Source organism: Lipotes vexillifer, unplaced genomic scaffold, assembly GCF_000442215.2.
Source record: "Lipotes vexillifer unplaced genomic scaffold, Lipotes_vexillifer_v1.1 scaffold778, whole genome shotgun sequence".
NCBI lineage: Eukaryota > Metazoa > Chordata > Mammalia > Artiodactyla > Lipotidae > Lipotes > Lipotes vexillifer.
The window spans coordinates 2982330-2999467 of record NW_006774127.1 but is presented as its reverse complement, the minus strand read 5'-3'; the positions used below and the strand labels follow the sequence as shown (position 1 = coordinate 2999467).

Here is a 17138-nt window from a genome sequence, read left to right as displayed (position 1 = left end):
TCCGCAACGGGAGAGGCCACAACAGTGAGAGGCCTGTGTACCACAAAAAAAAAAAAGGATTCTTGGGACTTCCCTGGTGGCGCAGTGGTTAAGAATCCGCCTGCCAATGCAGGGGACACGGATTTGAGCCCTGGTTCGGGAAGATCCCACATACCGTGGAGCAACTAAGCCGGTGCCCCACAACTACTGAACCTGCGCTCTAGAGCCCGCTCGCCACAACAATTGAGCCCGTGTACCTAGAACCCATTATCCACAACAAGAGAAGCCACCGCAATGAGAAGCCCGCGCATTGAAATGAGTAGCCCCCACTCCGCAGTGAGTAGCCCAACTCGCCACAACTACAGAAAGCCTGCGCGCAGCAACAAACACCCAATGCAGCCAAATATAAATTAATTAATTTAAAAAAAAAAGGATTCTTCAACCTAACATTTTCTCTATCTTCCGGGGAACCAGTTTTAAACTCCCCTGCTTGGTAATTTTAAACAAAATTACCCTAATTTTGGTTTAAACAATCACTGCCTTATTTTAACAATATCTAAAAGGACGCGTCCTACCCCTCCACCCCCCACCAGCTATTACTTCCAGTTTGACAACATGATATCAACGGAGTCATTGCTATTTTTTATGATCCTAAAAGACTTTCTTCTTCTCTACACCAAGCCATAGGGTATACCTACCAGATGAGTTGATCGTTATAGAGAAAGGCAGTGTACTTGACTATACTCAGGCTTTCTTCCATTCTATTAATAAAGGACTGGATTTTCAAATAAGTCATTTTATCCAATGGGAAGAAGCTGATCCCGCCAAAAATGTCAAGTAGATCGCATGACTGCAAATGCAACGTTTGCAAATACTGTAGGAAAAAAATAAGGCATAAAAGTTACTAATAGTATATTGAAGACAGTACTCTGACAACTGAAAATAATTAGTCTTAATTTATGGTACAATTACATGCTAGCAAACAGCACACTGCCAAGACCAACACGGAGGTGAGCTACAGGGAACTGGATTTGAAATCAGTACCAATTTCAAAAAATTAAGTTCAAACATAAGTAGTGTTCATTCAGCATTGTGCTATCTCTCTTTGAAGTGTTGAAGTCTTCATATCAGTGCTCCTCAGATTAGACTGACCTCCACACATGATATCATGGGCCACCTTATACTAAAATCACGCTGGAAGGGCATACAGTCAGTGTTGATGGACAGGACAGAAATTAAGAAGAGGAAGAGGGGACAGTCAGAGTGAATAATTATGGTCATTAAAGCAAAGAATCAAGAAAGAAAAGTACTTCATAAAAACAAAATAATTCAAAAACAGACATTAAAGGTAGTGTAGGGAGAAAGATAAATTGAGAGTCATTTCTCTAAGATAAACTGGATTTGACCAGGGGTAGGTCAAATATGCAAAATTTACACTGAGGGAGAATGGCAACTGTGTAGACACATTCACATCAGCTGGGAAAGAAAAATCACACTAATCACCACTAAGGGAAGAAAGCCTGTGTCACAGCCACAGGCTTCACCTTGAGTCAATACAGATTACTCCTGTTTAGTGAACATAATCGATCTGTAAGAATGTGAGATTTTGCTAATTAACCGATCCACCACACAGGAAGTTTGCTTCTGAGTAAGCCCACAGGGACAGACACAGGTGGGATAAGGATGAAGCCGAAAGACATCTCCAAGATGCTTTAAGGAGCTGTGTACAAATGTCAAGAAGCTGATTCAAGAGTGCAAATCTAATGAGTCTCCTCACTGGTCTGATCTTGTCACACTATGCCTGAGGCTCTTTGCCATTTCCAACTTCTAGATTTTTTTTGTATGTGAGAAACAAACCTGTCTGTGTTTCTCTCTAACAGTCTGTTTGGACAACTACCAAGATTACAAATAAAATTCAAAATACTTACCCGATGGAAGAATTTCTCTAATCTTTCTTTTAAGAGCTTGACACCTCCATCTTCCATGGCTCTCAGAAATGTACCATTAAAAAGCTAATGGTGTAAAAGATTTTAAAAAAAAAGTCAATTTCTTATGTCCTTCAATTTCCCAATGTAACAAGTTCTTCTTTTCCTTTTATATTAATTCTGCTAATTTCATCCCCCAGTTCCTTTTGAATATAGAAAATATTTACATGAGAAAGCCTGAGTTATAAGTCACAAAATACCAAAACACTGTTAAGTGATACTGTAAATTTTATAAAATCACCTAACTGTTTTGGGCATTTTTTGTTTTTAAACCTGAACTCACACCTAAGTTTCAGTTTACATAAATAATATTGCCAGATCCTTCAATCATGCAAATACCTGCACTATGTACTTTCCTCAAGAACATGGACTCTACTGTTCACTAATGCAGATATACTCCTAGCAGAAGACTGGGAAGAGAGAAGGGCTCAGTACTGAGTAAGTGCACACATAAACCTCAATACTGTTTCAAAGGCCCCATTATTTCCTCCCCCTAAAATGGACACATAGTCACCTTGCAGTCATGTAAAGAGTTAAGAATTATTTTAAGCATCCCATGCAAATTGGGGTAACTGGCTATACTCTCAATTCAGAAAGCATGTCACGCTTACCTTGTACATGCTGTAGCACTGTTGGAGCACCGAACTATAAACCTTGTCCTACAAACAACACAAAGACATGGCACAGATCTTAATTTAAGGGAAAGCAAAAGAAGTCTATCGCATAGCAAAGGTACAGTGACTCTTGGCAAAGCAATACAATGCTCATAAACTTGGTCCTATAGTAGTTGTGTGCTGAAAATAAGAGGTATTTAAATTCAATTACGAACCAGTAAGCCTAATTTTTAGGAGGGCTTTAAACACAGATGATCAGTAGAAGGTATTCGTAAGAGACGGTACATATACATTTTTATAAGATTGTGCTAATGGAAATAATTAGCATAAAATTTTGCTGTGTGTACCCTGAGAAACTTCTGCAGAAGTGACATAGCTTAAATCTGAAAAAATAAGTCACTCAAGATACTAACGAATTTTTTTTCTAAAAATATGAAATAAAAAATGACACATTACCAGCAACTCCTCCTCTTGGTATTCGACAACTGGTTTTCCGTCCTTACTTTGCTTTTCAATTATGGGATTCCTAACAACCTACAAAGTTTGATCAACTGAAATTACACAATGTATCAACTATATGTGTTTTAAATTTTCCCCTAAATTAAAAAACTTGGACATGTCCCAACCCAAAACTTCTTAAAAGAGCCCCAGTAACAAATACACCAAACAGGAGTCTGATTTTTAAACTACCACCAGCCCTATTGTAACTCTCTGATGCAATGACTGGAGGAGTTTCCTGAATTCCTAACAGTAAAGATCACCCATCACTTTATAATACAAATTCAAAAAGGTGTACTGTGTATGTAAATACCATGACCATCCAGAAATTTTCTTCTGGTTCGTTGAAGAACTGTCTGTTCTTCTGTGTATGTAAAGATTTTGCAGGTTTTGATGGACTAAAGGTCCTAAAAAGGTTAAAAGCATGTTAGGGACAATTCTCCAGCGTAAGTTTTAAGAATTCACTGAACTCTGCAAAAGCACATTGAAAAGTATTACCTTGTAAACTGTACAATAGCTTCACATAATCCGACATTTCTAATTTTTTCATTCTTTTCTACTTCACTTGGATAGTAAAACAAAATTTTATTCTCCTCCTAAAGTATGAAGAAACAGAATCACAACATTGACATAAGCATTTTTTCCATCTTAGCCGTTGAAAGTGCTACATTTACTGTCAACCTCTCATGCCATACACGTTAGCTGGCAAAACAAAGGACGCTTTTTTAGAAAAACAAAAATTATCTTCTCCTCACGGTGTAAACAACGCCCACCTGCCTGAAGGTAATTGTGATATTCAGTAAATCATATGCCATGTGAAATAGCATTAGACAACTATTCTGAAAACTCAGTCCTTGGATTTCTTTCCTCATGCTAATTTGTAATACACCAACACTTGTTAAGAAATAAGCGTGTGTGCAGGTGCACAGACTTACACCTCCCCACAAATTAAACCCAGCAGGTTCACAGGCATTTGGACTGACAGCCTTTAAAAGGACCGTGATTTCCTGCCAACACAACCTACCGCCGGACATCCAATGAGGAAATCACCGTCCCCACCTTAAAAAATAACCATTAAAAAAAACCACCCGCCCCCATCCGATTTAATTTATTAATTTGGAAAAAAAAAAAAACTTTCCGAAGATCCCCCAAACCTGCATTGAAAGGACTACAGTCTCCCACTCTTGTTCCACGCTTCTAGGCGGGGACTTCTAGCAACAAAGACGTAAACTCAACTTTAATCACCCAGGATTGATGTAGAGAAGAAAGACTCCACCTGTGTGGAGTGATTAGCCTGACGAACCTTCACTCAATACACAGGCTTTGAGTCAGGACCTAGAACAGACGCTGCCCGCGTTGTGTGGCCCCCGCCGTAGCCCCTGGCCCGGGCACATACCTGGCACAAAGCAGCCCGATAAATGCCGCTGGACGAGGGCAGGGTGACAGGTGCTGCCCGGCTCCGGGAGGGCCGGGGCCGCCGCCCCGGCGCACCCTGCGGCTGCTCGGGCCCGACGCCGTACGGCCGCCCCACGCCCTCCTCGGCCGCTTACGGACGCCCGCGCGCGGCCCCGCTCCGCTTACCTCTCCCTCGCGCGGCCCGAAGCGCGGGTTGTAGATGAAGAAGCTCAGTAGCGCCGGCGGGAACTGCTTCTCCTGGGCCGCCCCAGATCCTGCCCCGGCCGCCGCTGCCGCCATGCCGGCCCGGCCCCCCAGCCTCGGGAGCCTCCCTCTGCCCGCCCTAATACAGCTGCCGCGAGGAGACCGCACTTCCGCCTCGCTCGCCGTCGTCCCGGAAGTGTCCCCTGCCGGCCCGGAAGAAGAATTCGCAGCCCACCTTCCCCTTCTGGCGCGCCTGTGTGGGTTCCTTCCCGTTTGTGTCCTGGGTAGGTGTTTCTTATAACTAAGAGCTAAGTTGAGGTTGAAATCGGTTTTTTTAGTTTGTTCGCAGATTTCTGGCCTGGCTGAAGGCGAGGGTTGCGTGTTTAAAGAAAAATGAAACGGACATAGTTTTCTGTAGAAAGTGTGAAGGTGTAAAGGAAGCCCCTGCGTTAGGGGCGGTCGTGCATTCAGCCAGGCAACTTGCGCATTTTCATCATCTACAGGGTCCCTCCGGGCATTTGTGGGCTTTTTTTTTTCACCTCTTTGAGAGACCTCAGGTGACCGCTGGATCAAACCAAACGGTCCGGACTGCGCCGTACGCGGATTCCTCTGGCTTCAGGGAGAAAGTTTGCTGCACCTGGCGAGGCGCGGTGTGTGGCCTAAGCGGGACAGAGCGTGGCATCTCCCCATAGTGCCGAGTCCCAGACCTTGGAGCGCAGGGTATCGCCCTTTTCAGGTTTTGGGGCCTGTGAATTGTGGCAGTTGGAACGGCTCATTATGTCTGGCACTTGGAGTTCAAACCCTTGCAGCAGACCGCTTGACCAAACTCAAGATTTTAGTTTAGGTTATCCCTCACAGATTAGGTTTGGAAACAGGACTTCTTATCCAGCCTGGCAGAATAGACCTTCACGTTTAGGGAGGTGGTGTTGGAATTTGGACATGAGACAGATCTGGGTACTTATTCTAGCTCTGTCACTCCCTAGGCATGCATCCTTGGACTGATTACGTAACCTTTCTCAAGTCTCTGTGTCTTATATGTAAAATAACTAACAGTAAATGCTTTTCTAGAATGCTTTTCTAGTAGGAATTTCACTTTAAGAATTAAATGGGTGGGGCTTCCCTGGTGGCACAGTGGTTAAGAATCTGCCTGCCAATGCAGGGCACATGGGTTTGAGCCCTGGTCCGGGAAGATCCCACATGCCACAGAGCAACCAAGCCTGTGCTCCACAACTACTGAGCCTGCTCTCTAGAGCCTGTGTTCCACAACTACTGAAGCCCAGGTGCCACAACTACTGAAGCCCACATGCCTAGAGCCTGTGCTCTGCAACAAGAGAAACCACCACAATGAGAAGCCCACACACCTCAACGAAGAGCAGACCCCACTCTCTGCAGCTAGTGAAAGCCCACGTGCAGCAAGAAGACCCAATGCAGCCAAAAATAAATAAGTTAAAAAAAAAAAAATGGTGGGAATTCCCTGGTGGTCCAGTGGTTAGGGCTTGGCACTCTCACTGCCTGACCTGTGTTCAGTCCCTGGTTGGGGAACTAAGATCCTGCAAGCCTCACTGTGCCGGGCAAGACAAAAAAATTAAATGGGACTATGATCGTATGTATAGTAGTTCCCAGCCCTTAATCATTATTCAACAAAAGATTACTGTCCTTACTTGCTTTAGTGTGTGACATTCTCCTGTTAGAAAGACTTGTTTTGACATTAAAGTAATAATTTTCAAAGAATTTTAGGGTAGCAAAATCCCCTCTCCCCTTTTTATCCCCCACCCCCCAAAGTCTGTCAGAACTTCTAATATATTAAATAGACACAGAGCTACCGTGGTTGAATGTGAGAGGACTGAGACCTCAGAGTACGTCCCTCTGGCCTTTTCCAGGAGCTACCCGCCCCTCAATCTCTATCTCCCTGGGGGACCCTAAAGCACCTGCACAGGACCCTGGGGCTCCAGGGACCATAATTTGAAAACTCCAGGTTAAAGAGTTCTTTCCTCTCTCAGAACAAATGCTGTTGGAAGAGTAGTAGAAAGAGCCCAGGGCTTAGGTTGGAACACCTGAATTTTAGTTCTGGTTTTGTCACTTACCAGTTGGATGACCTTTGACTACTCACTTAACTTCTTTGACCTCAGTTTCCTCCTCTGAAAAATGAGATTAATACCTGCCTCAAAGGGTTATTGCAAATATTACATTAGATGATACAAATGAAGTGCAAAGTACTATATACATGTGGTAAGATAACATTTTATAGCATTATAGCATTCTCCCAGCATGCCTCTACTTCCTTGATTACTTTGCCTCCTGTGCCCCGTTCAGTCAGTTGCATTGATTGCCACAGGAGAGAGATGATATAAAAACAAAAACAAAAAAAACAAAACCAGAAATCAAAATGCTTTTAAGTTTCAAAAGCCAAGGAAGCAAGAAAGCTTAGGTAGTGATGCATCCCCCTCTCACAGTCCTAGGGTGTTGCCTGGGTGTGAGGTGGGAGGAGTAATGATGATAGATACTTAGATGTGCTTGGAGATCTCAGAGGAGAGAGGATGTGGATGTGTACATTGTTCTCTATGGAGCTGGGGAGGTGGCAAGCCTTGCAGAGTTCCCCTCAGTGTCAAGCATGATGCAACAACAGTAGGGTAGCCGTAGCCATGTGAGTGTCTAGGCGGTAAGTGCTACTTTGATGCAGGAAGCAACCAAATGTTTTACTTGTGCACAGATGTACTTCAGAGAATGCCAGACCTGAGATGCCATAAGATGAGGACAAAGAGAAGCTAGCTGTGGCCTAGGTGGACCCACCACTGAAGCCCACAAGACTAGAGAGGAATGAGGATGACTCAGTGGTCACTAGTATGGACTGAGCACCAGATACTCCTTTCCCATGAAGGGCTTTGGAGTACTCACTTCCTCTCTCCAACCAGGGAAAGAAGGGTGAGGAGGTGGCTGATTGCCTTATGTCATCCTGAATTATGATTCTGTCATCCAGCATGATGGGGTTTCAAAACTAAGTCCAGTTATAGAAAATAGAAAATTAGATCCTTTGCACAGAGCATTTGTGAACTCAGAAGGGGAGACCAAGTTGGAGACATAGGAGGCTCCTGAGCATCCTTTGTCCCACAAATGCACTGAACGTACAGCTACACACAGAGTCGTTTCATCTGAGAGAAATCCAGAAACTAGCTGAATGACTCCCACACGGAAGGTGAATGAGAAAATACCCACATCAAAACGGGCAGCAAAGTCTGGGACACACTCTTGCCATATAAGCCCCACCTCCTGCACAGCTCCATACAATTGGGAGGAAATCCCCAACTCCTAGCTTCTCCTTGAGGAGTGACGGGTTTGGACTGCACATCCAGCACCTCAACTTTTAAGATTCTCACTGAGGGCCAGTCCCCCAAAACACTTGACTCTGAAATCCAGTGGGATTTGCATCCACCAGACCCACAGGACTATAGCAGGCAAAGGAGCAGTTCTTAATGGGCACACGAGCACGTGCAATGGCTGTTTCCCCAAGGCTCAGTGCAGAGGGAGCAGACAAAAATGCCTATCGTTCTGTCTTTCCCTGGAAGGGATTTGACTGCATACTTTCCAAGCTGCTGCCTAAGGGTCTGCTTCTAATTTAGCACTCATCTAAAGGCTGGCTGTGATCCTCCTTGAAGCCCCAAGTAGCTGATGGGTGCTTTCCCTGACTTTCCCACTGGTTCACTCCAACAATAAAACCAAGTCACCGTTTCTTCCTGGAGGACCTTGTCCACACCTCTAGTGCCACAACATTTACAGCTGCCACCCTAGTGTGGGCCCCCAAGTTACCTGGCTTTGATAGCCAACCAGGCTTACATTGACAGCACCACATCAAACAAAAAGCAGTTTTAAAACAGATTCAAGAGCACCTCCCAGTGGCTGTACTCCTGGGCTCAGTGCAGAGGGAGTAGGCTCCTCTGGACGAATTTCACTGTCCTGTATCCTGATAGAATATCAATAAGGAAACGTTGGACTTAAACTACATGTTAGATGAGATGGCTCTAACAGACATACACAGAACATTCCAACCAACAGCAGCAGAATAACCATTCTTAAGCACACATGAAACATTTTCCAGGATGGATCATATATTACACCACAAAATAAGTTTTAATAAATTTAAGAAGATTGAAATCCTATCAAGCATCTTTTCCAATGACAAATGGTATGAAACTAGAAATCAGTTACAAGAAGAAAACTGGAAACTTCACAAATATGTGGAGATTAAACAACATGCTTTTGAAGAACCAATAGGTCAAAGAAGAAATCAAAAAGGGAAACAAAAAAATCTGGAGAGGGCTCTCCTGGTGGCGCAGTGGTTGAGAGTCCACCTGCCGATGCAGGGGACACGGGTTTGTGCCCTGGTCCAGGAAGATCCCACATGCCATGGAGTGGCTAGGCCTGTGAGCCATGGCCGCTGAGCCTGCATGTCCAGAGCCTGTGCTCCGCAACGGGAGAGGCCACAACAGTGAGAGGCCTGCTTACCGCAAAAACAAAACAAAACAAAACAAAACCTAGAGACAAATGACAGTGGAAACATAACCTACCAAAACTTATTGGATGCAGCAAAAGCAGTTCCAAGAGGGAAGTTTGTAGCAATAAACACCTATAATAACAAAGAAAGAACTCAATTTAACTGTAAACCTCAAGGAACTAGAAGAAGAACAAACTAATCCCAAATTTAGTAGAGGGAAGGAAATAACAAAGGTTTGATTGAAAATAAATAGATACTAAAAAGACGATAGAAAATACCAATGAGACTAAGAGCTGGTTTTTTGAAAAGATGAACAAGATAGACAAACTGTTAGCTAAACTAAGGAAAAGAAGGAGGACCCAAAGTCAGAAATGAAAGGGAAGACATTACAATTGATAATACAGAAATACTAAGGATCATAAGAAACTACTATGAACAACCAACAAATTATATAACCTAGAAGAAATGGATAAGTCACTAGAAATATACAGCCTGCCAGGACTGAATTATGAAAAAATAAAAAAGCAGACTAATTACTAATTTGGACATTGAATTAGTAATCAAAACCTCCCAACAACAAAAGTTCAGGACCAGATGGCTTCACTGGTAAATTCTACCAAACATTTAAAGAATTAATACCAATACTCTCAAACTCTTCCAAAAAACAGAAGAGGAGAAAACACTTCTAAACTCATTTCACAAAGCCAGCATTACCCTGACACCAAAGTCAGAAAAAGATATTACAAGAAAAGAAGATGACAGGCCAATACCCCTGATGGACATAGATGCAAAAAACCCTCAACAATATATTATCAAACTGAATTCAACAGTACATTAAAAGGATAATACACCATGATCAAGTGGAATTTATTCCAGGGATGCAAGGATGGTTCAGCATCCATAAATCAATCAATATGATACACTACATTAACAAAATGAAGGATAAAAGTCATATAATCATCACAATGGATGGAGGAAAAGCATTTGACAAAATTCAACATACTTTTATGATAAAAACTCTCAAAAAACTGGTTATAGAAGGAATGTACCTCAGCATAATAAAGCCCATAAATGATAAAACCACAGCTAACATCATGCTCAACAGTGAACAGCTGAAAACTTTTCCTTTAAGATCAGGAACAAGACAAGGATGCCCATTCTAATCACTTTTATTCAACATAGTACTGGAGTCCCTAGCCTGAGCAATTAGGCAACAAAAAGAAATAAGTCATCCAAGTCATAAAGGAAGAAGTAAAATGGTCTTTTTTGCAGACAACATGATCTTATATAAAGAAAACCGTAAAGACTCTACCAAAAATCTGTTAGAATAAACAAATTCAGTAAAGTTGCAGGATATAATATCAATACACAAAAATCAGTTGTGTTTCTATACACTAACAATAAAATATCAGAAAGTGAAATTAAGAAAACAATCCTATTTACAGTAGTATCAAAAAGAATTAACTACTTAGAAATAAATTTAACTGAAGTGAAAGATCTGCACACTTAAAATTATAAAACATTGATGAAAGAAATTGAAGAAGACTAAACGGAAGATATTTTGTGTTCATGGACTGGAAGAATTAATATTACTAAAATGTCAGTACTACCAAAGTGATCTACAGATTCAGTGTAATTCTTATCAGAATTCTAATGGCATTTTTCATAGATACAGAAAAAAAACCCTAAAATTCATATGGCAGTACAGAAAACCCCATATAGCCAAAGCAATCTTGAAAAAGAAGAACAAAGCTGGAGGCATCTCATTTCTATATTTCAAACTGTACTACAAGGCTATAGGAATAAAAACAATGGTATTGTCATAAAAACAGACACACAGATCAATAGAACAGAATAGAGAGCCCAGAAATAAACCCATGTATATAGATCTCTGTTTTAAACAATACACACCTCAAAATGGATTAAAGACTTGAGCTTAAAAGCTTAAACAGTAAAACTACTAGAAAAACACAAGGGGTAAGCTCTTTGACAGTGGTCCTGGCAATGATATTTTGGATTTGGCACCAAAAGAGAAAGCAACAAAATAGAAAATGAGACTACATCAAACTAAAAAGCTTCTGCACAGCAAAAGGAAACCATAAATGAAATGAAAAGTCAACCTACGGAATGGAGGAAAATATTTGCAAACCACACATCTGATAAGGGGTTAATATCCAAAATATCAAGGAATTAATACAACTCAATAGAAAAAAAGTAACACAAAAAATGGGCAAAGGATCTGAATAGACATCTCTCCAAAGAAGACATCCAAATGGCCAACAGGTACATGAAAAGTTACTTAACATCACTAATCAGGGAAATACAAATCAAAACTACAATAAGATATCACCTAACACCAGTCAGGTTTATTTTTAAAAAGGCAAGAGATAGTAAATGCTGGCCAGGATGTAGAGAAAAAGGAACTCTGGTGCACTATGAGTGGGAATGTAAATTGGTGCAGCCACTATGGAAAACAGTATGGAGATTCCTCAAAAAGCTAAAAATAGAACTACTGTGTGATTCAGCCATTCCACTTGTGAGTATATATCCAAAGGAAATGAAATCATTATCTAGAAGAGATATCTGTACTCCCATGTTTATTGCAGCATGATTCACAATATCCAAGGTATGGAAACAACCTAAGTGTCTGTTGATGGATGAATGAATAAACAAAATGTGGCATATATGTACACAATAGAATATTATTCAGCCATGAGAAAAAAGGAAATCCTGCCATTTGTGACAACATGGATGAGGCTGGAGGGCATTATGCTAAGTGAAATAAGCCAGACAGAGAAAGACAAATAGTGTGTGGCATCACTTATATGTGGAAACTTTTAAAAAAATAAATGGAACTCCAAGAAACAGAGTAGAATAACGATGGTTGCCAGGGACTGGGTGGTGGTGGTGAGAGAAATAGGGAGAGGCTGGTAAAAGGGTAGAAACTTTCAGTTAATAAGATAAATAAGGTCTAAGGATCTAATGTAAACATGGTGACTATAGTTAATAACACTGTATTGTATAATTGAAATTTGCTAAGAAAGTAGAATTAAGTGTTTTCACACAAAAAAAGTAAATATATGAGGCAATGGATGTGTTTCTTAACTTCATGGTGGGAGTCCTTTCACAATCCATGCATATATAAAATCACCACGTTCTACACTTTAAATATATCACAATTTTAAATGTCAACTATACCTCAATAAAGCTGAAAAAAAGAAAAAGAATTTGTGGACTCAAAATTCCAGGGGAATAAGATATAGGCACAGTTCCAGGTAAGAAGGCACAGTTCCAGGGAGGGAGGTTCTAGACATGTTCTCACATATGTCTGTCTCCCCGCTAACAAGAAAAGTGAGCTTGTCAATGGTAGGACCCAATTGGAGTCATCCTCTTGTTCCTATTGTGCAATGCAATGCCTGCCTCAAAGGACACAGTGTAAGTGTATTCATGGATCAATTATGGAGGTAGGAACAGGGAGGATGGAGAAACAGACTTTTCGCCTTTATAGTTCTGTCTGCTGTGTGCTCTGCAGACAGAGCTCGGGTACAGGCTGATCAGACATTCTACTGAGTTCTCTCCTCCCTACACTCATCTCAGTACTGAGCCCCAAGAGGAAACTGCTGGCTAGAGGTCTGGGTATGATATACACCTCCAAGGCCACCTGTACAAAGAGCCACTTCCTCTCTGCTGGCAGAAATAACAGACCCATGAGTCAAGTAATGAGTCTTTTCTCTGTTGACTTAGAGCCCAGAGACCGTGTCATTCAGAGGTGACCTTCATCCTGAGGGTACATCTCTCTCCTGCAGTTAAAATTGTCCTCGATCTCCATCTCCTCCTGTGATCACCTGTAAAGGATCTTCCAAAATGTGTGATTCTGTTTATTAAAAAATGAAAAACCTAGGGCTTCCCTGGTGGTGCAGTGGTTGAGAGTCCACCTGCTGATGCAGGGGACACGGGTTCGTTCCTGGGTCCGGGAAGATCCCACGTGCCGCAGAGCGGCTGGGCCCGTGAGCCATGGCCGCTGAGCCTGTGCGTCCAGAGCCTGTGCTCTGCAGTGGGAGAGGCCACAGCAGTGAAAGGCCCGTGTACCACAAAAAAAAAAAGAAAAAAGAAAAACCTGAAGGAAATTTGGTAAATCAGTGTTCAATTGGAGAATGAGAGCCATCTAGAAAAAATATATATGTATTATATATAATGTAACTTTTTAGATATGAATTACAGGTATTATGCAATTATGTAGTCATGTAATATATACAGTGATATATATAAATGTATGTATTACAGGTACTATGAGCTTGTGAGGTCTGGTTCAATAGTCTCTATAAGGCTGTTACCTTCATCTGATGCTGAAGCTTGAAATCTTCAGAGCAGACAGTCAGGAAGGGAAGATGGATGTAAAGAGGGGGAGAGTGAGGACAAACTGGAACCCCTAGGGACAGACTGGAACTCATGTCAGTCTCTCACTGCTCCCAACTCTGATGTCCTTCAGGAAAGGCTGGTGTCCTTTGTCACAGAAAGAAGCGCACCTGGAGCTGGGAGCAGAAGGAGAGCCCCGCAGCAAGGAGGGGAGCCAGCAGGTAAGCTACCGCTGCACCGACCTCTGGAGCATCAGTACCATGGCTGCTTCACTCCCACCCTCCTAATCCCAGGCAAGATGTCTCCTGCGGCCCACCCTAACCAGATACCTACAGCCTAAGCAAGATGACATATTACAGAGCAACCACATAGTTCCTACCAAGGTTTGATACAGTGAGGTGGTAGGTACACAGGTGTTTGCTACATATCTGTGTAGTCTCAGATGTATGTTTGAAATACCTTACAATTTAAGGTGTGAATCCATCTACATTCATTGTAGAGCCCATAAGAAAAAGATGTCAAAATCCACCCCCTTGGGGCCTCCCTGGTGGCGCAGTGGTTGAGAGTCCGCCTGCCGATGCAGGGGATACGGGTTCGTGCCCCGGTCCGGGAGGATCCCACATGCCGCGGAGCGGCTGGGCCCGTGAGCCATGGCCGCTGGGCCTGCGCGTCCGGAGCCTGTGCTCCGCAACGGGAGAGGCCACGACAGTGAGAGGCCCACATATCGCAAAAAAAAAAAAAAAAAAAAATCCACCCCCTTCCAAAAAAAGTCGACTTTTTGGAACCAGTTAAAACATTATGTAAATGAGTAGCCTTTCCAGTGAATAAATTAAGAGGCCAGATGGAAACGATCCCGGTGATTCCAATTTCATCTGTCTTCTTAAGTGTTTGCAAAGTAATACCATACCTTAACATTAGCAGAAGAGATATAAGATAGGTTTTTGCTTGAAATTGGATTCCCGAGTACTCATTACACAAAATTAAACTGCAGTCGTTACACAGAATTAACTATGTAGCTTGTAAACCTGAACAACTAGACAAATATTTCACATCTTCACCATTTTGCTACACTTTGTGTTCGAGCTGGAAAGAACTGTGAAAACCTATACGTTAAAAAATTGTTTACGTATTTCATAATGTGCAGAGGCTGAAGCAAAATACTAAATAATGTTTCAAGTATTTTAATAATTTTCATTAGTCTCAACAGTTAAGCACATTCACGAAGCTGACTTTGCGATTGTGTTCCATTAAATTATAACTACCAAACTATAAACTAAAATTATAGTTAAGTAAAAATAGTCCAAATTAAAGCCACTGTTGCCACCCTATTTTATTAGCAATTAGGGAAAATAAGAGACACCAGGTTTTTCAGCTCTGTGAGCTGCTAGGCAATCTAGGCCCTCGTTTCAAAGTCAAAATAACATCATTCTACTGCTGAGAACATGCTTTCTTGAGGTGGATTGATTGGGTGAATTCTACATGCCTGTTTTTTGTTTTCTCTAGTTCCTATGCTCCCCCACTGAAAAAGCCTTCACCCTCATCTCATTGTTCTGTAATCCTACCAGCTGGAGATAACTACTGTTAACATTTTGCTATATGTCCTTTCACTTTTTTTTTCCATGAGGCACATATTGAATAGGACCCATTTAAAAATTAGTTGTTTGTACTATATTTATATGATCACTAAAACTAGGGAAATTTTTGAAAACATTTTTTTGTTTTCAAATTATACTTAACACTAAAATTTGGAAATGCTAATGTTTCTACAAAATTTCAACTTAGAAAAATAACCCCCAAAATAAAAAGTGCTAATTCACAGATATGTTCAAATGCCCAGAGCTGTTATTACCTGCATTCAGAGTAGAATACTCACCCCCTGCCCCAAACACCCTAGATGCAAACAACATAATTAAAAATTGGTATGAATCAAGACCACACAAGATTATTGTTTCATTTAAGCATACCAGCTGACATTTTTTGGGTGTTAAATATAGAGAGATGGCTCCTTTTGATTGCTGTTTATTTTCTATTGACAGAGACTGAAATTAAATTCCTAAGACTGGGTTAGAAGAATGAAAAGGTGATGTAATTGAAATGGGAAAAAATAATTTGACTTGTACTTTTGAAACAGTAGAATGAACACAATTCATGAATAACCGACCATCATTCTATGTATGAAAAATTTGTGGTGATTCATCCTTTTGTATACATCCATCCTCTAAGCAATTTCCCCAAGACATTCAGAACTTCAGTACCATTCAATGACACAGTGTCCCCTGGGTGCTCCAAATAACCCCTCCAGTGATTATTCCCATACAGGTCCCCTCCTGAGTGACAGAAAAGAAATAACAGAAATCCACGATCTTTACCTAGATGCTGTGAGGCTGCCTTTGCTGCTCCAGTGGATGATGGATTGCTTAGTCAATTAAAAGCTCATAACCATTGTTTAAAAGCATCATCATTCACATTGTTTCTCCGAGGCATATGGTAGCCAGAGCCCCGTGGAAAGAGGGCTACAGGATCACGCTGAGTTATTTAGAGTGTCCCCCTTCAGAATTGTTGGGATGAAGAGCCCCTAGCTGGGAAGGGCCAACGGAGTGAATAGAAATATCAGGAGGATCAGAGTATCCATATGGTGCGGCGGTGAAGGCAACATGTGGATTGTTTTAGGAATCAGGGCTCTTAGGTCATCAGTACTGGCCCGGAAAGCCCTCTGCTGGTACGTGGGGGACATTGTCATACACCCAGGGAAGCTAGATGTGGGGAGGAACTAACCCAATTCCTGCCAGGATGGCCGGGGAATGAGGAGAGCATGAAGGCGCAGGTGTGTACCGGGAGAGGGGAAAAGAGAGCTGTGAAATGACACAGCTCCATTCTTCGGCTCTCCCCAAAGAGTGCTTCATTTTCAGGCTAGACTTCCCCAGTTTGACTTATCTGAAAATGACCTTTATGGGTTTTGTCCCTTCAACGTGACTTAATATTCTTCAAATCTTCAAATCGATACACTTTCAAATGTCTAATAGCCTCATTCTAAAGCGGCGACATTGAAATCAGGTTTGTGCTACTTTTATTTTCCTGATTCCTATTAAAATAAATACACGGTTATTAAATTTAACAATGTTGACCCCTGTCCCCCTAAAATCATCTTGGGGCCCCCTTGTGGTACATGTCCCACACTTTGAAAAGCTGCTCTGCCACAACCCTCCAAAAAACAGGAGTTCAGAGTTGCTAAGCTACTTAGCAGGATGGCAGCAAACCCAGGAGAGGCCAGGGCCTTGTTAACTTGTGTGTTGGGGTAAAAAGTGCGAGCTCTTAAACGAGCTCCCGGGAAGATGCCTTGCTTCCTCCCAGGAGTCCTCAACCCCGGGGTCAGCCCAAGAGAACAGCTTGAACCTGCCACCTGGAGATCAGCCTAATGAGAATTTCCTGGCTTGAGATTGCCCCACCCTAATGAAAGTCCTGTAATGGGACCCTGAGGCTCGCCTCAAATGTTCGGGCAATTCTGGGTGTAATTGGCTCAGGTGATATCAAATAAGAGCCAGGAAAGTAGTGGCTGAGAAAGTGGAGAGGGGTAGGGAGAACTGGAGGAGTGGGGGAGGAAAAGGGGGAGGGGGAAGG

General features: G+C 42.1%; 1 protein-coding gene across 1 annotated transcript in view; it reads right to left on the bottom strand.

Annotated features, from left to right (window-relative positions):
* The window catches only part of CCZ1 (CCZ1 vacuolar protein trafficking and biogenesis associated), a 21786-nt gene extending 16925 nt beyond the window's left edge, over window positions 1–4861 (bottom strand). Inside the window, exons 1-7 of the mRNA XM_007448873.1 lie at window positions 4658–4861; window positions 3575–3672; window positions 3390–3483; window positions 3035–3112; window positions 2576–2623; window positions 1908–1991; window positions 678–853 (exon numbers count right to left, since the gene is read on the bottom strand). Coding sequence (XP_007448935.1) covers window positions 678–853; window positions 1908–1991; window positions 2576–2623; window positions 3035–3112; window positions 3390–3483; window positions 3575–3672; window positions 4658–4771 — 692 coding nt within the window. The 5' untranslated portion in view covers window positions 4772–4861. The remainder of the gene's footprint in view (window positions 1–677; window positions 854–1907; window positions 1992–2575; window positions 2624–3034; window positions 3113–3389; window positions 3484–3574; window positions 3673–4657) is intronic.
* Between the last annotated feature and the right edge of the window lie 12277 nt (window positions 4862–17138).